This window comes from Danio rerio, chromosome 10 (assembly GCF_049306965.1).
Source record: "Danio rerio strain Tuebingen ecotype United States chromosome 10, GRCz12tu, whole genome shotgun sequence".
Taxonomy (NCBI): domain Eukaryota; kingdom Metazoa; phylum Chordata; class Actinopteri; order Cypriniformes; family Danionidae; genus Danio; species Danio rerio.
Genome location: NC_133185.1, coordinates 7,172,019 through 7,194,977, shown reverse-complemented (window position 1 = coordinate 7,194,977; position 22,959 = coordinate 7,172,019). Strand labels below are relative to the sequence as shown.

At 39.4% G+C, this 22,959-nt stretch overlaps 3 protein-coding genes and 1 pseudogene across 3 annotated transcripts; 2 read left to right on the top strand and 2 right to left on the bottom strand.

Moving 5' to 3' along the window:
- Nucleotides 1–603: 603 nt before the first annotated feature.
- On the bottom strand, nucleotides 604–5,817 carry LOC137496623 (uncharacterized). The gene is made up of 9 exons (XM_073914414.1): nucleotides 5,551–5,817; nucleotides 3,655–4,137; nucleotides 3,096–3,497; nucleotides 2,797–2,894; nucleotides 2,631–2,681; nucleotides 2,145–2,526; nucleotides 1,887–2,063; nucleotides 1,634–1,763; nucleotides 604–1,474 (listed from the first exon to the last, which is right to left on the bottom strand). Exons 1-9 carry the CDS (start codon nucleotides 5,678–5,680, stop codon nucleotides 1,465–1,467), a joined length of 1,863 nt encoding a protein of 620 aa, XP_073770515.1. The 5' UTR covers nucleotides 5,681–5,817; the 3' UTR covers nucleotides 604–1,464.
- A 2,235-nt stretch (nucleotides 5,818–8,052) lies between these two features.
- On the top strand, nucleotides 8,053–16,998 carry LOC137496558 (serine/threonine-protein kinase pim-1-like). The gene is made up of 7 exons (XM_073914563.1): nucleotides 8,053–8,065; nucleotides 8,182–8,325; nucleotides 8,444–8,526; nucleotides 8,639–8,689; nucleotides 8,757–9,126; nucleotides 9,252–9,431; nucleotides 16,540–16,998. Exons 1-6 carry the CDS (start codon nucleotides 8,053–8,055, stop codon nucleotides 9,380–9,382), a joined length of 792 nt encoding a protein of 263 aa, XP_073770664.1. The 3' UTR covers nucleotides 9,383–9,431; nucleotides 16,540–16,998.
- Nucleotides 10,810–22,959, top strand: part of LOC141376332 (serine/threonine-protein kinase pim-1-like) — a 29,118-nt pseudogene continuing 16,968 nt past the window's right edge.
- On the bottom strand, nucleotides 16,994–22,429 carry LOC137496617 (uncharacterized). Its single transcript, XM_068224042.2, has 9 exons — nucleotides 22,166–22,429; nucleotides 20,338–20,820; nucleotides 19,785–20,180; nucleotides 19,486–19,583; nucleotides 19,320–19,370; nucleotides 18,834–19,215; nucleotides 18,574–18,750; nucleotides 18,321–18,450; nucleotides 16,994–18,161 (listed from the first exon to the last, which is right to left on the bottom strand). The coding sequence occupies exons 1-9, from the start codon at nucleotides 22,290–22,292 to the stop codon at nucleotides 18,152–18,154; spliced, it is 1,854 nt and encodes a 617-aa protein (XP_068080143.1). The 5' UTR covers nucleotides 22,293–22,429; the 3' UTR covers nucleotides 16,994–18,151.

The following is a 22,959-nucleotide window of genomic DNA, read 5'->3' as shown; positions in this document are numbered from 1 at the left end:
TGCTTGTGTTCCCAGTGAGTTTCTATGTACTAAGTACTATGAGTTTCTTTCTTCTGTTATACACAAAAGAAGATGTTTTGAAAAATGCTGGAAACCTGTAACTATTGACTTCCATTGTATTTTTTTTCCTACTATGGACATCAATGGTTACAGGTTTTCAGATTTGTATCTTCTTCAGTGTTCAACAGAGGAAAGAACCTCATCGGTTTTGAAGCACGTGAGTAAATAGTTGAGGGAGAACTCTCTCTTTAATTGAGTAAGGAGTCATTTAGAAAACTCACAGAAATGATGATCAGAGCTTCAGTTTGATTCACAGGATTTTATTTGACTTATTAGCCAACAATACATAGAAGCAGTTCATCACAAAACAATTCAAAGAACAATTCATTACAAAACAATCATGAACACTTCATTATAAAACAATCAGTCTCTCTTATGACAGAACACCAGATTCATTAATGAGGTAGAAAATAGTTGAGCAGATCTTTGATGACACTTTAGAGGAGAAAACTGTGACAGCACTGGAGTTGAAGTTCAGTTCAGTTCAGTTCAGTGTGGTTTAATTGTCACTGCTGAAAGTCCAAACACTGAAGAGCAAATCCATCGATGAGCAGCTCCACAAGTCCCAACCAAGCAAGCCAGCGGCGACAGTGGTGAGGAACCAAACTTCACCAATTGACAAAAGTGAAGGAAAAAACCTCGAGAGAAACCAGGCTTGGTTGGGTACGACCATTTCTCCTGTGGCCAAAGGTCTTGTGCAGAGCTGCGGTCTAGGCACCATTCATTACCATTATTGTCATTAATTACTCAGCTCATGTCCTTAGTTCGAATTCATGTTTAGTTCATATTGAGAACACAAATGAAAACATTTGAGATGAAATCTGAGAGCTCTCTGACCCTCAAACCGCACGTCCAGAAGAGCGCAGTGCACTGTATGTGTGTCGCACTGCTGACGTTTAACCCAGAGGCCTGCGCGACTTCCTCTCATTTAAACAAAGCGTGGGCACATCTGAGGTAAACGTCAGCAGTGGACACACACACAGTGCAGGACAGAGCTCTCATGGTGTGATGATTTGATTTCATCTCAAATCTTTTCATTTGTTTTCTGAAGATGAGGAAAGGTGTCAGGGGTTTGGAGCGAAACTTCTTAAATGCAGAAAGAAAAACTAAAATATTTAAACAAAAATAATGACTTCAGAAGTCCTGTACTGCACTGGATGTGTGTCGCACTGCTGACGGATCACCCAGAGGCCTGCGCGACTTCCTCTCATTTAAACAAAGCGTGGGCACATCTGAGGTAAACGTCAGCAGTGGACACACACACAGTGCAGGGCAGAGCTCTCATCAACACACTGACACTGAAAAGTAAGATCTGAGGGGTTTGGAATGACATGAGAGAGTAATTAATAACTTTAACAGTCTTGTGAAATTTCTGGAAATGCTGCTGTTTTCCTCTTCGCTTCTTTAGTGTTTTCTAAAATGAAGAAAAACAACACAAAGTTATTTAAGCAGTGATATGAAGGGCTGTCAAATAAGACTTGTGACTCTAAAAGAGCAGAAGAGAAAACAACAGGAATAGCATGAAGCAAAGAAAGACTGAAGATGTAGTTTTGTGCTCGGTGTGTTCCTCTACCTCCTCTTGTTTAACTGCTGCGCAGGATTTGGGGTCGTTGGATTGAACCACCGGTGCTTTTCTAACTGATGTAACTGCAGCCGCTCAAGTGGACAGCGGGCCAAACACTGGGAAAGCAGGTTCTGGCATACTGAAAAGTGACACAGAGAGTGTGAAATATGTCTGTAACCATTATATTCAATGCTTTTTTACTCGTGACTGACATATTTTATTCTGTCACTGAGGCTGAGATTGTTCAGAGGTGTCTGCTTACCTGGAGTTAACCTAGGGTGTGTCTCAAGGGATGCAAACATTATTGAATCTTTGTCAGAAAAGGGCAATTCTGCATGCAATATATCGTACAGCACGCTGCCTATTTGCCAAATGTTTGCCGGGTCAGCATAGAATGTGGGATCCTTGAAAACCTCAGGTGGCGTGATCCCACTGGCTCCTATAAGAGAGACATTTTCAGAATTCAGTCATTTCATAAGACAATACTGTGAGCAAAGAAACTAACAAAACGCCAACTCACCTCGAAATTCACTGCTGTTGAAAGGCTCGCTGGTAATTGGCCAAGCACAACCAAAGTCGATCAATTTGAGCTGTAATCGGGGTTTCGTCACCAGGATGTTCTCCGTGTGGATATCGCCATGGAAAACTCCACGCTCAGTGCAGAACTTTACAGCTCGGATCAACTGACGAATTAACCGGCGTGCTCGCTTTTCACTAATTCGCCATCTCATTGTGATGTAATCAGCCAAGGTCCGGCTTGACTCTGGGTACTCCAAGACGAGAAGGAAGCTGCTCTCATTCTCAATCCAGTCGTGTAATCCAATGATGTTTGGGCATTGCGGAGCATTCATCAACCTAAGCATCATTGCCACTTCCGCAAGCACAGGTGTGGAATGACCATCCTAGAAAGAACAACAGATTTCAAAGATATTACCAGAGCAGAATGACACAAAGTACAGAAACAAAAACTGGAAAATGTTATTGTTGTGTGAATTATTCAACTTACAATGTTGAGATATTGGTCCTGTTTAAGCTTGGTTATAGACTTCAGGGCAACCTGCGAAAAAAAACAGTCAATTTTTCAAAGTAAGTGGCAAATTAAAGCCAACAAACTATTAATATTTAATAATTAGGAGGAAAATGTTGACTGAATGTAAAAAATAGTTCTCTACCTTTTCACTTTCACGAAGTTTGTGAGATGCCACATACACCTTGCCAAAAGCTCCTTCTCCAATCATGCTGTCTACTTTAAAGTCAGACAGATCAAATCCTGAAACACAGAAAAAGAGCAGGGAGATTTACTTGGATTGTCTGGTATGAAACGGATCAAATAAAAGACTAATAAATCCTTTAAATCTGGATTTAATGCAATGAGCTGAAAGCAGTAACTTCTACCAGAATTACAGGAGTAAATTGATTACTAATTATATTAATTATGAGTTACAGAAAACAGAAGGAAATGATGACTTACTACGAGTGGGCCCAGAAGCCTCTTTAGGCTCTTCAGGAGCTGGGCCTGGCAGACATACTGACTCAGGGTCAGCGGGTTCTGCGATTTCAGGCATAATTTCAGCAGGCACTGCCTCAGGGTCAGCTTCATTCTCCAGCCCTGGCTCAGACTCTGGCTGGAGCTCGGGCTCGGACTCGGATTTTGGCGCTGACTCAGGCTCAGGCTCAGGCTCGGACTCGGAATCTGACTCTGACTCTGACTCTGGCTCTGACTCTGGCTCTGGCTCAGGTTCAGGTTCAGGTTGTGGTGTAAGATGCTGGACTACATCGGTGTCACAGCACAGGAAAGGGCACGTTGCGGCCTTCAATACTCTCTTGAAGAAAGCAGAGACTCTTTTCCCTTTCCTTCCTTTCTTGGGTTTTTCTAAAATGAAGAAAACAAACAGAAACATCTCCATGAACAGAGCTGCAGCTACTAATTAATACACAACCAACAGCACAACAAATGACACTGTCTGATTTACAAGCTAAAAACAACAAAGCATAAAAATAACAGATGAACCAAATTCAGGATGACTCACCATCAGTCCCATCAATATCAGAGGGGTGTTGAACAGACGGAGGCGACTCAGGACAGGCCGAATCTGCATCCGTCATGTTCTTAATATTGGTGAGGCCATGGACACTGATAGGCTGAGGATCTTCCCAGATCTGGCCTGGCAGACACACCAGCTCAGTATCAACATGACCTGTAAGGGCCGTTGAGAACTCAGGACTGGCCGGATCTGCTGTTTGCTTGATCCTGGAGGGGCCCGGAACACTCAACGGCTGAAGATCTTCACAGACCTGGCCTGGCAGCCACACCGGCTCAAGGTCTGCATGTGCTGCGACGGTCCTGGAGGGACCTGGAACAGGCAGATGCTCGCAATCATCGATATCCGACTGTGGTTCAAATGGAGCCACTCTGTTCCGGCCACAGCAAAGGAAAGGGCGCTTCACAGCCTTCCATGCTCTCTTGAAGAAAGCAGAGGCTTTATTCCCTTTCCTCCTTGTCTCTGGATTTTCTGAAATAAAGAAAATGAACAGGGAAATATTAGAAAACTCTTTAACCACAGGTTCAAAATAGACAAACTGCTGTAAATTAGACATATAAAAGACAATCACACAAAACAAACAACAATAATAAATGTACAATTATAATAGAAAATGTTTGAAAACTGAAATTAATTATGTGGAATTGAAAATCATTTCTAAGATGTAAAATGACAAACACAAGCTGACAAATAGTCTGTAAGTCATAAGTCCATATTAGACATCAGGAAAAAAAACTAAAAGCAACTATTTAGCAAAAATAAACATTTCACTCCTGCTCACACAAAATGCAAACTATTATAAGAACTGACTTTGAGTCAATATTCTGAGTTTTACCAGTTATAGATTGAGCTATTTAACAATCACCATCACAATGATTAATCAAATTTATGTAGCATTTTATTTGTTTGTCAGTGGGTGCTACATCTACATCTACATTCTTCCTCAAGCACCACTTCTCCACCACAGAAAAACTAATGAACCTAAATCAACATTGTTCAGCTTTCCATTAGCAATCGTCAAACTCAAAGAGAACAATTCCTCTCGCTCTGGAGCTTCAGTAAGAAATCTGTGAGTAAATTATAACTTTAATCATTTAACAATCAGTCTTAGAAATCCAAATGAAAATAGAAGTCTTGCTCCAGAACTTCAGTCACAGAAACAGAGCTGTAGACATTTATTATTATGGACGTGAAGTTGGTTTTATATTTGCACATTTGTTCATTTAACAGTTCGTATAAGTTGTTTACCAATATTAAGTCTGAAACTGCATGTAAGTATGACTTCAAATCAACATTAGCACTATTTAACTGACTGTAAACACTGTTATATGATGATAGTCATTGGCTGTTAATATGATTTCCCCATTTAGAATTTGAAACAATATTTTTCTGTTATATTATTAAGGAGAAAGTCAGAATGTGTGAATATAAAACCAACTTTACCTCAATTGTATTAATTCATCCCTGCTTGAACAAATAAAGACTTAAATATAATATTCTCACTCAGTTTGCTAAAATATAACAAATATTCCTCCACACCATCAAAAACTAAAAACATTACTGTGCAGAACTACACAAAGGATTTCAATTAAAGTATTAATAAAATGTTTTTATTAGTAAAGTTAACAAGGCACAATTTCTGTTGAGTGGAAATGAGAAACTTAAAAGCCAGAATGTCAATACATAAAATATCAGCAGGGCTCAAATCACAGAGTCAGAAAATATTCAATATCACGACTACACTACACAATTACAAACACGAGAGGTTGAATATTTGACTCTTAAGTCGGCAATTCGCTTTTATGGCGATATTATATTATTATTATTATATTTTTTATTAAATAAGACGTGAGAATACACTGTTTTTGTAAACTGTCATCTCACCTGTTGGGCTTCTCATCACGGTAGGAGGTGTAGGAGAAGCCATTGTATCACTTTGATGATTATGGTTGACAAATACTGTCTTAATCAAATTAACTCGAGTAAAAAACACAGCTAACGTGTTATTTGCCATTTGAGATGCAAAACAAGTCGCTAAAGTCGATAATCACTGTTCACTCTACTCGTTCGTTTGTCACTCTGAGGAATTTCTGAACTGTGTTCTGTCCTATGACGTAACGGCGTTCTATTTATGACATCATAGGTGAAGTGAGCTACATTGCTTCTTCCAGACCCTTACAACTTCAAGATATTTTTTGTTACTATGACAGTAAAACTGATATATCAGAGAACTACATTATTAACTTTTTTATTTTGTATGGAAAATATTTTATTCACAAATAAAAATTCTCCAATTCGCAGCCTTCTTTTTCACATTTTTTTTATAGAAATTGATGTTTTTAATAAAACTCCTAGACTAGTTAATAACAAGAAAAGTGATAGATTCTTGGATTATTCTGATAAATATTTTGGAAATATCACGGATACATAAGTCCTTGTTTCCTCTTGCTGTATTTGTGTTATGTATGTATCTCTGTTTAATTTTATTTATTTATATTTTTCTCTCTTTTGTTTCTCTTTTAATTAAATTTTTTATATGTTTATATATATTTTCCTGATCTGTTATTATGATTGTTTTTTTGTGTAAAATTGGATTTTGTACGTTTATTATTAAAGTCAATAAAAAAAAATACAAATAAAATAAAATCAATGAAGAAAAAAAATCGGTGAGCTGTGCGGGGTGATCCATAACGGCGCTCTGCTCGGTCAAGTTTTGTTGAGATCCACAACTCAGTTGTTGTTTTTGTCAGATAATAAATTTATAACAAATATTTTGTGACACACACCGTGATAAAAGCTTCAGCAATTATTATCAAATTATACCAGAAATAAACTGCAGCTGTACGAGCAGCACCAGCGAAGATACATTCATTATCTTTTACCAATAAAGTATACAAACCTGAATTAAACGTATTTATCAATAAATTCACAAACATGTATTAAAGTTTTACATCACAGTCAATTATAAGTGGACATTTGTGCTTCACATGTAAAGAGTTGAATAAGAAATATGAAGGGTTGGGCTAAAATAGTCTATAAATTATTAGTCCACAAGAGAAAGAGAAAATGTTTTGTGATTTATTAGGCAAATAACAAACTGGACCGCACAAATAACCTCACTAGAAATTGTCCATCTGAATAATAAAACAATAACAACAGTAATAATTATAATAATGTTCTTAAATTTTAATGACTCTCTTGTAAATAAGTCAAATTCACTGATAATGACAATCATTATATAATCGCTAAGATATGATCATTATCAGTGGATTTGACTCATTATATAAAACACTTTTGGTGCTGGACACTTTTTATTCATGGTTTTGTGGTAAACAGCAGCTGCCATTTAATATTATTTGAACATTTTAATTTGATAATTTCAGTCTAATAAAATATAAAACGAATTAAATGGAATAAAACAATAATAAAATGAAATAAATACTTAAAGGAAAATGTGAACGATGATGATATTATTCTCCATTCATGAAATCTACAGGCATCATAAACTGCTTCCAGAACTGTTATTGGATTATTTTCTGAGGATCATATTTATTATTATTTACGCTAAATTATTGACTATTATATTATATTATTATTATTATTATATTATTATATTTATTATATTATAATTAAATACAATTATTGACGATTCAGGTTAAAGCAGGGCATTACAAAAGGTCATGTGACTAACTTCCCTGTCGTCACTTCTCGCGTAAATGTAAGGCCTCTTAAAATTATTCCGGCATTTTATTTAATTTCTTTCTAATTTTATTACAAAATCTTTTAATGCGCTTTTATTTTAATTGCTATAGCAACGCGTGTTGATATAAATTCGGACCAATCAAACCCATCGCAATCTGTTGGTTGAGGCGAGTTTGCAGAGTATTTCTGCGCGGATCCTGAGATTTCTGAATCTGTTCGAGGATTTCTGAGAGAAGACTAATTATAAAGAGCACAACTTCTTTAATCAGTTTTTATTTCAGTTCTTGTTTTCTGATTGTTTCTTTAAACATTTGTTTTTGTTGTATTTTCTCATTTTCACTTTGTTTTTTTCTTATTTTTCCTTTAATTTCCTCTGTTTTTAATAAATTTTCATATTTTATCTGTATTTTCTTGTTTTATTGCAGGTTGGAGGAGATTTTCCATGTCCCACATGGGTGAAGAAAGAGGAGGTGAGTGTTTTTAATTTGTCATTAGTTTGTCATTGGTTTGTCACTGTATGATGCTGTACGATGATTGACTGATATGAAAAAGATCATAGAAGTTTACATAAAACAAAAATTATAAAAACATGTTTTAATGTTTGTTTTTATTGTTTAAAGCAATTATAATGATGGAAACTGCAGAGTTGCTCAATAAAAACTGCAAGTTCCTTCTGAAAGTGTGATGAAAGTGAGCAGTAAAAGTGTTTCTGTGTGTGATTTATATTTAACCTCAAGCCATTCCAGACCCAGGAGTGCTGCTTTCACCCAGACAGCAGCTCTGGACACAGACACACAGGACGGCACCGCTGAGCTTCCTGGATATTTTCTCCTCTGCCTTCACATTTGGCTGATTCTGCATCCACAGACCAGAGGAACAGCAAGAGGAAAAGGCAAAGCAGCAGCCAGCAAACACCGTCCACCTCTTCCCAGAGACCGGCCAAACGCTCTCGCAGAGGTCAGCACAGCTCAAATCTTCCAGATCTTCTGGCTCAGTTAGGAAATGATTTGTCATTGAAGACACTGCAGCATGTTTTCTCTTCTCTCTTCATTTCTTGTGCTCTTCTGTGTTGCAGGCTTGTACCTGAAGGGCCCGTTGCTGGGACGAGGTGGATTCGGCTCTGGGTTTGCTGGGGTCCGCAGGTCTGATGGACTACCAGTAAGAGATCTTCGTCCCTCCTTCATTCAGACATGCTTTAGAAATGTTGCTGTCAGTAAATGTCATGTCTCCATCAGGCAGGTGTGATTTACTCTGCTTTATCTGTCTGCAGGTGGACATCAAGTACGTGTCGAAGGACCGGACCCCCGAGAGACTGATAGTTGTATGTTTTGGTGTGAATCTGTGGTGTTTGATTCAGTCCTGGATATAATGGAGGGTTTGTCCTGCAGGACGGTCAGGGTCGGCTGCCGCTGGAGGTGGCATTAAAGACCCACATCACTTCAGCTCTTGCCTGCCCCAGTGTCCTGCAGCTGCTGGACTGGTTTGACCGTCCCAGACGGTACGTCTTGATCCTGGAGCGTCCGGCTCCTTGCCAAAATCTCCAGGGCTTCTGTGAGAACGGCTGTCTGGACGAGCGTCTGGCTAAGGAAGTGCTGGTGCAGCTGATCGTGGCACTGAAACACTTCGAGAACCACGGCATTCTGCACTGGGACATCAAGCCAGAGAACCTACTGATCTTCACAGAGTCCCAGGACATCAAGCTGCTGGACTTCAGCTGTGGAGATCTGCTGAAGCGCTCGGCCTACAAATACTTTGCAGGTGGGTTTGAGTTACATAAGGAAACGTTCTGTTGATGTTTGTGAACGTCTGCTGATCAACTAAAGGGAATTTGTCTGTACTGGAGCATTTGGAGCAGATGTTTGTGGTCTTCTTGTGTCTCTCAGGCACTCCTGCATTCGCTCCTCCTGAGTGGTTTAGCAGACATCGCTACAATGCCACTCCAGCTACAGTCTGGTCAGTAGGAGTGACGCTCTACAACATCCTGTGTGACTGTTTCCCCTTCAGAGGCACATAGAGGGTCACGTCCAGAAGCAGACTGACCTTTCCTAGGAGCTTGTCAACAGGTAAGAGATTCAGACACATTCAGAGATGGCGTGGCGAGCGAGCAGAAGTGTGTTGTTGTGTGTTTCTGATGACATGGTTGTGTGTAATAGAGTGCCGTCAGCTGATTCGCTGGTGTCTCAGTGCAGCGCCGGCTGATCGGTCCAGTTTAGATGATCTTGAGCGCCATCCCTGGTTACACTGAACAGGTGGCCACTGACATTACACTGATCTGAGTCCAGCAGTCTTGGTTCGGCTTGTATTGTCAGGTTCAGTTTAGATAAACGCTTTCAATGACTTGTAGAAGGAGAGCAGGAGTGGCAGAGGAACTGAGGAGAACAGATCCTGATCCTGAACTTCCTCTACTTCATCTGTGAGGCTCTGTGTGAAGCTGAAGGAGCTGAAGACACACACACACACACACACACACACACACACACACATCAGATCAGAGTGCTTACTAGTATAGTGTGTTTTTCAAATGAGAACACGCTACGGAACAAATACATCATTCAAGTAAAATAAGCCTCGAGTGATTTGAATAATTAAAAAAGGTTATTTACATCCTGTCCAAGTTTTCTCGTTGTGTTTTCAAAGAGATAAAATAGATTGTATAGCCAATTACCCAAATACTGTGTCTTTACTGTTTTCGTTGAAACATAAGTCTTTAAAGCTACCTTTCATGTCCAGTAAACGGTATGCAGGGATGAGCAAAAATACATTGAAATGTGTTCTAAAATAAAATACAAAACACCTCAATTTTACATGCATCAAAATAAACTACAAAATACAGCAGCCACACAGGTATCAAAGTAAAATCCTTTACTCTGAAAATACAAAGTACTTTTATAAGGGAGCATGACATTTTTTCTCAAACCTTTTATCTATAGGCATATTTGATCAATCTCTTCACCATTAAACTGACTTACTCTTTCATTTTAGCAAACTTTTTGTACAAATTTCATACATTTCCTGTCTTGAAGATGATCTGTTTCATCACTGTAAAACCACATCTAATGCAGATAATGAGTGGGAATAAAGTACTATATCTCTTTGTTGTGTTTCCATCCAGGGTGGCCAGTGAAATTGCAACAATTTGACAAATTTCAAACTGCACGAGTGTTTCAAAAACACTCTATGAAGTATTGTCGTATCGCCACTGTAGAACCAATTTATATGTTGTCTGTCTTGTTTTCTTGGCATCTACATCAGCAATCCACCTAAAACTACAATTATTTGTACAGTAAACTCATTATTCCAAGATGTTTTCAGTTCTTCTTTAACTGGAAGAGTCTGTTTACCATCTTCGTGAACACTAGTCAGGTGCCTCATTAGGAATTGCATAGAAGACATGGTCCCAACAAAAACTCATTATCTACCCCAACCAAAAACCATGGATCAATGGTGAAGTTCGAACAGCCCTATCAGTGCGAGCTTCGGCCTATAAATCCAGAAATGCTGAGGAACAAAAACAAGCCAATTACAACCTCAGGAAAACCATCAAAGCAGCAAAACGTCAATACAGAGACAAGGTAGAGGGTCAATTTAAGGGTGCTTTCACATCTGCCTTATTTAGTTCGATTGAATCGCACTAGAGTTCGTTTCCCCTTTTGGTGCGGTTCGTTTGGGCTGGTGAGAATGCAGAAATCGTACTCGAGTGCGCACCAAAAGCGGACTAAATAAGCGTATCGAGACCTGCTTGAAGAGGTGGTCTCGGTACGCTTTCAAACGAAACAAGGAGCGGTTCGTTTGTGGTAAGAATATGATCCGTACTAAAACAGACCCAACCGCAAAAAAGTACTGTGCGTTTTGGACTAATTCAGCTGCCTTAGGCCGATGCGCTGTGCATTATGGGATGTGGAGGAAAAATATTTGTTGACAGCGCTTTACCAACAGAGAGAGAGAGAGGGGGGAAAACATTACCTGATCGATCGTTTGTAATATTTCCGCAAGATGACCATGTCGCAGTTTAGCTAAATTAATTCACGCCTCCTCCTGAAGTGATGTGTGATGCATTAAACATTGTTTTCCAGCCGCGGCTGTGCTTCATTTTCGTAATGTATAGTTCGTCTAAAGCAAGGATACAATCAGCCAGCGCAGTCGTCCCTCCAGAGTAAAAGTTTTTGTTTACCTGCGGGAGTTCATTGGCATTTTCCCGCACGTGAATTCTGACCAATCAATAAGCAGTTTAGGAAATATGTTCAACAACATCTGGCCAATGAGAGATGTGGATTTTGTCAGATGACTGCATTTTGGTTAGTTTCAACTGTTTCGAACCAAAGCCAGCAGTGTGGTGTGAAAACGACCCAAAGACGGCAGAAGATGCAACAATATATCATTTATTACCCTTGGTCTGGACCAAATGAAGCGAACTACAGATGTGAAAGCACCCTAACACCAATAACGCAAGGAGCATGTGGCAGGGACTTAATTACATCACAGACTTTAAAGGTAACAAATCCGCCACTGTTAACATTGCCGCGTCTCTCCCGGACGAGCTCAACTCGTTCTACGCCCGCTTTGAAGCCCAGGACAGCCGCGGCCGAAACCAAAACTGCCAGCACACTCTCTGTTTCTGTCACGGGCGTAACTAGATCTTTCCGTCACGTGAACATCCGAAAAGCGACGGGCCCAGATGGCATTTCTGGACGTGTACTTAAAGCACGCGCACACCAGCTAGCGGGAGTTTTCATGGACATCTATTTTTTATTTTTTTTTATAATTATTTTTTCGGGGTTTTCATCTTTATTTTAGATAGGTCAGTAGAGAGTATTGACAGGAAAGCATGAGAAGCAGAGAGTGGGGAAGGATCGGCATAGGACCGAGAGGCGGAATCGAACCCGGGTCGCCGCGAGCACTGGAGTGCATGTGTCGACACACTGCCCACCACACCACTGGCGCCGACCATGGACATCTTTAACCTCTCGTTTTCTCTGTCATTGGTTCCCACATGCTTTAAGACAGCTACTATTGTGCCCATACCGAAATCAGCTAAAACCACGTGCTTAAATGACTGGCGTCCGATTGCTCTGACACCAATCTTCAGCAAGTGCTTTGAGAAGCTGATTAAAAAGCACATCTGGGGCCTCATGTATCAACGCTGCGTACGCACAAAAACTTTGCGTACGCCAGGTTTCACACTCAGAATCGCTCATGTTTGGATTTACTAACGATGAACTGAACGTGGGAATGTGCGCAGCTCCACGCCAGCCATAAAGCACGTTTTTTGTGCGTGTCTGTTTTATTTCCATTAACGACTCCTAGAGGCAGTTGTGTTAAATTGCTCTCTACAAAGTGTCTTTGAGCCGTGCATTGACAGCTGTATGAGACAGGTTCATCTAGCAGGTATATAAGATTTCCATACCATACAGTTGACCAGCCAAACATTAAAGCGCAATTTGCAGCGGTCGCCTGTTTTCCCAATGTAATGGGGGCGATCTACTGCTCGCACATTGCTATAAAGGCGCCATCTGAAGATGAATTTGCATACGTGAATCAGAAACATTTCCATTCAATAAATTTGCAAATAAAATATGATGCACAGACTTATTAATGATTCATACTTGTCTTCTTCGTGATAAATAGTTGGCAAAATCTGATATGTAGCGGGGGAAAAAAGGAAAATGAGTTAATCAGACGCTGGATTCGAACCGAGTTCATGCTCGAACGTGTCAAAACATGTTGACATGCGTTTTACGAGCTGCGCCACTTAGACTGTTAAGGCTGCTGCAACATTTTACACATATAAATCACACTATTTCCTGTTTACCCCACTCAGTGCGATGTTCAGACCCAACTGTGTTAACCGCATCAGCTAAACTCTCCCACTCAATTTTTTCTTTTGTTATTAATTCTGGTGGACAAACTTGCAAAAAACACAGTTTTTCTTCGGTCTACCTTCGAAAGTTGCACCTCTTATTCACATTCGGTTCAAAGTTTCTCTTTTCGCATGCTTTTGCCATTGCTTTTTCCTTGGGTTTTGCCAAAATAGAGTCATTAGCATATTCATACGGGGGAGGAGGCAGGGAGGGGTTTTGTGCTCGTGCATGTTGCGCTCAGTTTCACGTTCATTCGGATGTACAATAGAATATACGTGAGATTCGGCGTACGCATTGTTTCATACATTTGAATTTTTTTCTGCGTACGCACATTTACAGCTTTGTGCGTACGCAATGTTTTAGTAGGATTTCCACGCAAGTCTTCGTACATGAGGCCCCTGCTCTGTCCTGCCCGCTCACACTGACCCTCTGCAATTTACATACAGAAATAACCGCTCCACTGATGATGCAATTGCTTTCACCTTGCACACTGCTCTGTCTCACCTGGAAAACAAAAGCACATATTTGAGAATGCTGTTTGTGGACTACAGCTCAGCATTCAACACCATGGTCTCTGCCAAGCTGGTGGTGAAGCTCCAGGCTCTGGGTCTTCACAGCTCATTGTGCAACTGGATCCTGGACCTCCTGTCAGGCAGACGCCAGGAGGTCAGAATGAACAACGTTACCTCATCCACACTGATCCTCAACACTGGTGCTCCACAGGGCTGTGTTCTCAGCCCACTCCTGTACTCCCTGTACACACATGACTGTACAGCAAAACACAGCTTCAACGTCATCGTTAAATTTGCTGATGACACAACGCTGGTGGGCCTAATCACAGATAATGATGAGACGGCCTGCAGAGAGGAGGTGCACACTCTGAAGCAGTGGTGTCAGGAAAACCACCTCTCACTCAACATCTGCAAAACCAAGGAGCTGGTGGTGTATTTTAGGAGAGAGAAGAGAATACACACCCCCATCACCGTCAACGTGACGCCGGTGGACGCCAGTTCCTTTGTTTAATATGATACGCAATAGGCTTCCACATTTCTTGTGGGCTGCATACTTCACTCTTTCATGTGTCGAGTATTTAGCAATTTATTTAGTTTTCTATTTAGAGCGGATTTTCTTTATTATAGTAGTCATAGTATTTCTTAATCAGTGTAAAGAATAACTGGATGTTTACAAAAACATTTTGATATTGGTAAAGGCGTCTGCAACTTTTGGGAAACACCAAATCACCGTCACTGTCAAAACTTGTTCATGACTGCATGCGGTACAGGTGAATTGGGTAGGCTAAATTGTCCGTAGCGTATGAGTGTGTGTGTGGATGTTTTCCAGAGATGGGTTGCGGCTGGAAGGGCATCCGCTGCGTAAAAACTTGCTGGATAAGTTGGTGGTTCATTCCGCTGTGGTGACCCCGGTTTAATAAAGGAACTAAGCCGACAAGAAAATGAATGAATGAATGACTTCTTCAGTTGTACTGCAGGTTTAACTGAACTTTATTGCATTATAGTCGCTGTTGTACTGTTCAGTTCACTGCAGTTATGTTTTGTTAATTGTTTTTGCAAATAAACTCTTAAAATTCTAATCAGAAAATCACTTTAATCCAAAACACATCCCAGAAAAAAGTACGAAATAGTCCTGAAGATGTTGAAGAACAAACCTCTTAGAACACAAGTGCAGTTCAGTTCTTACCACAGCACTGGCATATTACACTACAGCAGCACAAGTGCAGTAAAGACAGAGTTTACTAGTTTTTACTCCAGATTACTGCATCTTATACTGCTGTTGAACTTTATTGAACTGTATTTGTACTGTGTTTATACTTTATTGTATTGCGATTGTGCAATTGTACATTATTTTACTGCAGTTATACTTCTATATTCTGTTGTTGTACTGCAGTTATTTTTGTAAGGGTTTGTTTAAATGCTCCAGCATATATTAACTGAGAAATTGATATAAACATGGTGAACTCATTTGTGCTGAGCACTGTATGACAATGGATCAGACTATATCTGAAGGATTTAGAATTAACATTTTAGTTTAAGTTTAATGCTTAATGTGGCTCAATGCATTGAAACTGTTTTTAAGACCAAACCTAGTGTAGCCAGACATCTCTAGTTCATCTGACTCTGTGCTCTAGTGCTCCAGCAACCCCATCCAAGATTGTCAGATGTGCCAGTGGAAGCAAAACTCCAGCAATTGACAGAAGTGAAGAACAAACTTTTGGGGAAACCAGACTCAGCCAGGCCAACAAACAGCAGCTTTCCACTGGCCGAATGAAATGAGCAGAGCTGCAGTTTGGCCATGAGAGATCATCCATTGTTATTGTTGCCGGTAAAATAATCATTTGAGATGTCTGTTTTAGATTTGCTCAGTAAAAATATAATTTATAGATATCTTTAATCCCATTGTATACAGTTGAAGTCAGAATTATTAGCCCCCTTTGAATTTTTTTTCTTCTTTTTAAAATATTTTTCAAATGATGTTTAACAGAGTAAGGGAATTTTCACAGTATGTCTGATAATATTTTTTCTTCTGGAGAAAGTCTTATTTGTTTTATTTCTGCTAGAATAAACAAAGTTTTAAATTTTTTAAACACCATTTTAGGGACAAAATTATTAGCCCTTTTAAGCTACTTTTTTTTTGATAGTCTACAGAACAAACCATCGTTATACAGTACTTGCCTAATTACCCTAACCTGCCTATCTAACCTAATTAACCTAGCTAAGCCTTTAAATGTCACTTTAACCTGTATAAAAGTGTCTTGAAAAATATCTAGTCAAATATTATTTACTGTCATCATGGCAAAGATAAATCAGTTATTAGAAATGAGTTAATAAACTATTATGTTTAGAAATGTGTTGAAGAAATCTTCTCTCCGTTAAACAGAAATTGGGGGGAAAATAGACAAGCAGTCTAATTATTCAGGGGGGCTAATAATTCTGACTTCAACTGTATATATATTAATGGAATATGATCTTTACCTCTAATGATCTTCAGTAAAATCACTCATTTTGACTCATACAGTGTGTTTTTGGCTACTGCAAGACTGAAGAACTGCAAGTAACATTTGACTAAATATCTGTCAGTAGTGATGCACAAATAAACAAGGAGGACATATAAAACTCTTCATTTATTTTAAGAACTATTGCTCTCCTTATTCCTTTACATTTAAATTGAGGACAGAAATGTGTTTAAAAGTTATTGTTGGATACTTCTAAAAGGTGCTGTAATGTAATTGACTGGTGTCTTGTGTTTCTTTCAATAATGATTGAACATGTTTCTCTTTTATCTGTTATTTTTGTAGATTTTGTCTTGATGTTGCTGGACAATGAAGAACAGACAGGAACTGGACAGCTTGTGATGGCAGAAACTGAGCAGAACAGCTGCTTCTACAAGCGACAGCCCAAATCACACTGAGATCATCATAAGACTGTTCTTCCAGGCCTGAACCCAGAGCTGCTTGTGTTCCCAGTGAGTTTCTATGTACTAAGTACTATGAGTTTCTTTCTTCTGTTATACACAAAAGAAGATGTTTTGAAAAATGCTGGAAACCTGTAACTATTGACTTCCATTGTGTTTGTTTTCCTACTGTGGACATCAATGGTTACAGGTTTTCAGATTTGTATCTTCTTCAGTGTTCAACAGAGGAAAGAACCTCATCGGTTTGGAAGCACGTGAGTAAATAGTTGAGGGAGAACTCTCTCTTTAATTGAGTAAGGAGTCATTTAGAAAACTCACAGAAATGATGATCAGAGCTTCAGTTTGATTCACAGGATTTTATTTGACTTATTAGCCAACAATACATAGAAGCAGTTCATCACAAAACAATTCAAAGAACAATTCATTACAAAACAATCATGAACACTTCATTATAAAACAATCAGTCTCTCTTATGACAGAACACCAGATTCATTAATGAGGTAGAAAATAGTTGAGCAGATCTTTGATGACACTTTAGAGGAGAAAACTGTGACAGCACTGGAGTTGAAGTTCAGTTCAGTTCAGTTCAGTGTGGTTTAATTGTCACTGCTGAAAGTCCAAACACTGAAGTGCAAATCCATCGATGCGCAGCTCCACAAGTCCCAACCAAGCAAGCCAGCGGCGACAGTGGCGAGGAACAAAACTTCACCAATTGACAAAAGTGAAGGAAAAAACCTCGAGAGAAACCAGGCTCGGTTGGGTACGACCATTTCTCCTGTGGCCAAAGGTCTTGTGCAGAGCTGCGGTCTAGGCACCATTCATTACCATTATTGTCATTAATTACTCAGCTCATGTCCTTAGTTCGAATTCATGTTTAGTTCATATTGAGAACACAAATGAAAACATTTGAGATGAAATCTGAGAGCTCTCTGACCCTCAAACCGCACGTCCAGAAGAGCGCAGTGCACTGTATGTGTGTCGCACTGCTGACGTTTAACCCAGAGGCCTGCGCGACTTCCTCTCATTTAAACAAAGCGTGGGCACATCTGAGGTAAACGTCAGCAGTGGACACACACACAGTGCAGAACAGAGCTCTCATGGTGTGATGATTAGATTTCATCTCAAATCTTTTCATTTGTTTCCTGAAGATGAGGAAAGGTGTCAGGGGTTTGGAGCGAAACTTCTTTAATGCAGAAAGAAAAACAAAATGATTTAAACAAAAATAATGAGTTCAGAAGTCCTGTACTGCACTGGATGTGTGTCGCACTGCTGACGGATAACCCAGAGGCCTGCGCGACTTCCTCTCATTTAAACAAAGCGTGGGCACATCTGAGGTAAACGTCAGCAGTGGACACACACAAAGTGCAGGACAGAGCTCTCATCAACACACTGACACTGAAAAGTAAGATCTGAGGGGTTTGGAATGACATGAGGGAGTAATTAATAACTGATAATGCTAGTTTAGTGACTTTAATTGTGCTTTCCACTTTCTCACTTTAGTGTTTTCTAAAATGAAGAAAAACAACACAAAGTTATTTAAGCAGTGATATGAAGGGCTGTCAAATAAGACTTGTGACTCTAAAAGAGCAGAAGAGGAAAGAACAGGAATAGCATGAAGGAAAGAAAGACTGAAGATGTAGTTTTGTGCTCGGTGTGTTCCTCTACCTCCTCTTGTTTAACTGCTGCGCAGGATTTGGGGTCGTTGGATTGAACCACCGGTGCTTTTCTAACTGATGTAACTGCAGCCGCTCAAGTGGACAGCGGGCCAAACACTGGGAAAGCAGGTTCTGGCATACTGAAAAGTGACACAGAGAGTGTGAAATATGTATGTAACCATTATATTCAATGCTTTTTTACTCGTGACTGACATATTTTATTCTGTCACTGAGGCTGAGATTGTTCAGAGGTGTCTGCTTACCTGGAGTTAACCTGGGGTGTGTCTCAAGGGATGCAAACATTACTGAATCTTTGTCAGAAAAGGGCAATTCTGCATGCAATATATCGTACAGCACGCTGCCTATTTGCCAAATGTTTGCCGGGTCAGCATAGAATGTGGGCTCCTTGAAAACCTCAGGTGGCGTGATCCCACTGGCTCCTATAAGAGAGACATTTTCAGAATTCAGTCATTTCATAAGACAATACTGTGAGCAAAGAAACTAACACAAAACGCCAACTCACCTCGAAATTCACTGCTGTTGAAAGGCTCGCTGGTAATTGGCCAAGCACAACCAAAGTCGATCAATTTGAGCTGTAATCGGGGTTTCGTCACCAGGATGTTCTCCGTGTGGATATCTCCATGGAAAACTCCACGCTCAGTGCAGAACTTTACAGCTCGGATCAACTGACGAATTAACCGGCGTGCTCGCTTTTCACTAATTCGCCATCTCATTGTGATGTAATCAGCCAAGGTCCGGCTTGACTCTGGGTACTCCAAGACGAGAAGGAAGCTGCTCTCATTCTCAATCCAGTCGTGTAATCCAATGATGTTTGGGCATTGCGGAGCATTCATCAACCTAAGCATCATTGCCACTTCCGCAAGCACAGGTGTGGAATGACCATCCTAGAAAGAACAACAGATTTCAAAGATATTACCAGAGCAGAATGACACAAAGTACAGAAACAAAAACTGGAAAATGTTATTGTTGTGTAAATTATTCAACTTACAATGTTGAGATATTTGTCCTGTTTAAGCTTGGTTATAGACTTCAGGGCAACCTGCGAAAAAAAACAGTCAATTTTTCAAAGTAAGTGGCAAATTAAAGCCAACAAACTATTAATATTTAATAATTAGGAGGAAAATGCTGACTGAATGTAAAAAATAGTTCTCTACCTTTTCACTTTCACGAAGTTTGTGAGATGCCACATACACCTTGCCAAAAGCTCCTTCTCCAATCATGCTGTCTACTTTAAAGTCAGACAGATCAAATCCTGAAACACACAAAAAGAGCAGGGAGATTTACTTGGATTGTCTGGTATGAAACGGATCAAATAAAAGACTAATAAATCCTTTAAATCTGGATTTAATGCAATGAGCTGAAAGCAGTAACTTCTACCAGAATTGCAGGAGTAAATTGATTACTAATTATATTAATTATGAGTTACAGAAAACAGAAGGAAATGATGACTTACTACGAGTGGGCACAGAAGCCTCTTTAGGCTCTTCAGGAGCTGGGCCTGGCAGACATACTGACTCAGGGTCAGCGGGTTCTGCGATTTCAGGCATAATTTCAGCAGGCACTGCCTCAGGGTCAGCTTCATTCTCCAGCCCTGGCTCAGACTCTGGCCGGAGCTCGGGCTCGGACTCGGACTCGGACTCGGACTCTGGCGCTGACTCAGGCTCGGACTCGGACTCGGACTCTGACTCTGGCTCTGACTCTGGCTCTGGCTCAGGTTCAGGTTCAGGTTGTGGTGTAAGATGCTGGACTACATCGGTGTCACAGCACAGGAAAGGGCGCGTTGCGGCCTTCAATACTCTCTTGAAGAAAGCAGAGACTCTTTTCCCTTTCCTTCCTTTCTTGGGTTTTTCTAAAATGAAGAAAACAAACAGAAACATCTCCATGAACAGAGCTGCAGCTACTAATTAATACACAACCAACAGCACAACAAATGACACTGTCTGATTTACAAGCTAAAAACAACAAAGCATAAAAATAACAGATGAACCAAATTCAGGATGACTCACCATCAGTCCCATCAATATCAGAGGGGTCTTGAACAGACGGAGGCGACTCAGGACAGGCCGAATCTGCATCCGTCATGTTCTTAATATTGGTGAGGCCATGGACAATGATTGGCTGAGGATCTTCCCAGGTCTGACCTGGCAGACACACCAGCTCAGTGTCAACATGACCTGTCAGGGCCGTTGAGGACTCAGGACGGGCCGGATCTGCTGTTTGCTTGATCCTGGAGGGGCCCGGAACACTCAACGGCTGAGGGTCTTCACAGACCTGGCCTGGCAGCCACACCGGCTCAAGGTCTGCATGTGCTGCGACGGTCCTGGAGGGACCTGGAACAGGCAGATGCTCGAAATCATCGATATCCGACTGTGGTTCAAATGGAGCCACTCTGTTCCGGCCACAGCAAAGGAAAGGGCGCTTCACAGCCTTCCATGCTCTCTTGAAGAAAGCAGAGGCTTTATTCCCTTTCCTCCTTTTCTCTGGATTTTCTGAAATAAAGGAAATGAACAGGGAAATATTAGAAAACTCTTTAACCACAGGTTCAAAATAGACAAACTGCTGTAAATTAGACATATGAAAGACAATCACACAAAAAAACAACAATAATAAATGTACAATTATAATAGAAAATGTTTGAAAACTGAAATTAATTATGTGGAATTGCAAATCATTTCTAAGATGTAAAATGACAAACACAAGCTGACAAATAGTCTGTAAGTCATAAGTCCATATTAGACATCAGGAAAAATCCTAAAAGCAACTATTTAGCAAAAATAAACATCTCACTCCTGCTCACACAAAATGCAAACTATTATAAGAACTGACTTTGAGTCAATATAATACTTTTATTTGTTTGTCAGTGGGTGCTACATCTACATCTACATTCTTCCTCAAGCACCACTTCTCCACCACAGAAAAACTAATGAACCTAAATCAACATTGTTCAGCTTTTCATTAGCAATCGTCAAACTCAAAGAGAACAATTCCTCTCACTCTGGAGCTTCAGTAAGAAATCTGTGAGTAAATTATAACTTTAAACATTTAACAATTCGTCTTAGAAATCCAAATGAAAATGGAAGTCTTGCTCCAGAACTTCAGTCACAGAAACAGAGCTGTAGACATTTATTATTATGGAGGTGAAGTTGGTTTTATATTTGCACATTTGTTCATTTAACAGTTCGTATAAGTTGTTTACCAATATTGGGTCTGAAACCGCATGTAATTATGACTTCAAATCAACATTAGCACTATTTAACTGACTGTAAACACTGTTATATGATGATAGTCATTGACTGTTAAAATATTTCCCCATTTAGATTTTGAAACAATATTTTTCTGTTATTATATTATAAAGGAGAAAGTCAGAATGTGTGAATATAAAACCAACTTTACCTCAATTGTATTAATTCATCCCTGCTTGAACAAATAAAGACTTAAATATAATATTCTCACTCAGTTTGCTAAAATATAACAATTATTCCTCCACACCATCAAAAACTAAGAACATTACTGTGCAGGTCTACACAAAGGATTTAAATTAAAGTATTATTAAAATGTTTTTATTAGTAAAGTTAACAAGGCACAATTTCTGTTGAGTGGAAATGAGAAACTTAAAAGCCAGAATGTCGATACATAAAATATCAGCAGGGCTCAAATCACAGAGACAGAAAATATTCAATATCACAACTACACTACACAATTACAAACACGAGAGGTTGAATATTTGACTCTTAAGTCGGCAATTCGCTTTTATGGCTATATTATATTATTATTATTATATTTTTTATTAAATAAGACGTGAAAATACACTGTTTTTGTAAACTGTCATCTCACCTGTTGGGCTTCTCATCACGGTAGGTGTAGGAGAAGCCATCGTGTCACTTTGATGATTATGGTTGACAAATACTGTCTTAATCAAATTAAGTCGAGTAAAAAACGCAGCTGACGTGTTATTTGCCATTTGAGATGCAAAACAAGTCGCTAAAGTCGATAATCACTGTTCACTCTACTCGTTCGTTTGTCACTCTGAGGAATTTCTGAACTGTGTTCTGTCCTATGACGTAACGGCGTTCTATTTATGACATCATAGGTGAAGTGAGCTACATTGCTTCTTCCAGACCCTTACAACTTCAAGATATTTTTTGTTACTATGACAGTAAAACTGATATATCAGAGAACTACATTATTAACTTTTTTATTTTGTATGGAAAATATTTTATTCACAAATAAAAATTCTCCAATTCGCAGCCTTCTATTTCACATTTTTTAATAGAAATTGATGTTTTTAATAAAACCCCTAGACTAGTTAATAACAAGAAAAGTGATAGATTCTTGGATTATTCTGATAAATATTTTGGAAATATCACGGATACATAAGTCCTTGTTTCCTCTTGCTGTATTTGTGTTATGTATGTATCTCTGTTTAATTTTATTTATTTATATTTTTCTCTCTTTTGTTTCTCTTTTAATTTAATTTTTTATATGTTTATATAATTTTTCCTGATCTGTTATTATCATTGTTTTTTATGTGTAAAATTGGATTTTGTACGTTTATTATTGAAGTCAATAAAAAAATACAAATAAAATAAAATCAATGAAGAAAAAAAAATCGGTGAGCTGTGCGGGGT

Bases quoted from the DNA above. Each gene is read 5' to 3' on its own strand.
- LOC137496623 (XM_073914414.1), bottom strand. From the start codon at position 5,680: ATGGCAAATAACACGTTAGCTGTGTTTTTTACTCGAGTTAATTTGATT. The intron at 3,498-3,654 runs GTGAGTCATCCT...TCTTCATTTTAG, and splicing joins TGATATTGATGGGACTGATG to AAAAACCCAAGAAAGGAAGG. The intron at 1,764-1,886 runs GTAAGCAGACAC...GTCACTTTTCAG, and splicing joins ACACCCTAGGTTAACTCCAG to TATGCCAGAACCTGCTTTCC.
- LOC137496558 (XM_073914563.1), top strand. The intron at 8,326-8,443 runs GTCAGCACAGCT...TCTGTGTTGCAG, and splicing joins GGCCAAACGCTCTCGCAGAG to GCTTGTACCTGAAGGGCCCG. The intron at 8,690-8,756 runs GTATGTTTTGGT...TTTGTCCTGCAG, and splicing joins CCCCCGAGAGACTGATAGTT to GACGGTCAGGGTCGGCTGCC.
- LOC137496617 (XM_068224042.2), bottom strand. From the start codon at position 22,292: ATGGCAAATAACACGTCAGCTGCGTTTTTTACTCGACTTAATTTGATT. The intron at 19,584-19,784 runs GTAAGTCATCAT...TGTGTGTTTCAG, and splicing joins GGCTTCTGTGCCCACTCGTA to GATTTGATCTGTCTGACTTT. The intron at 18,451-18,573 runs GTAAGCAGACAC...GTCACTTTTCAG, and splicing joins ACACCCCAGGTTAACTCCAG to TATGCCAGAACCTGCTTTCC.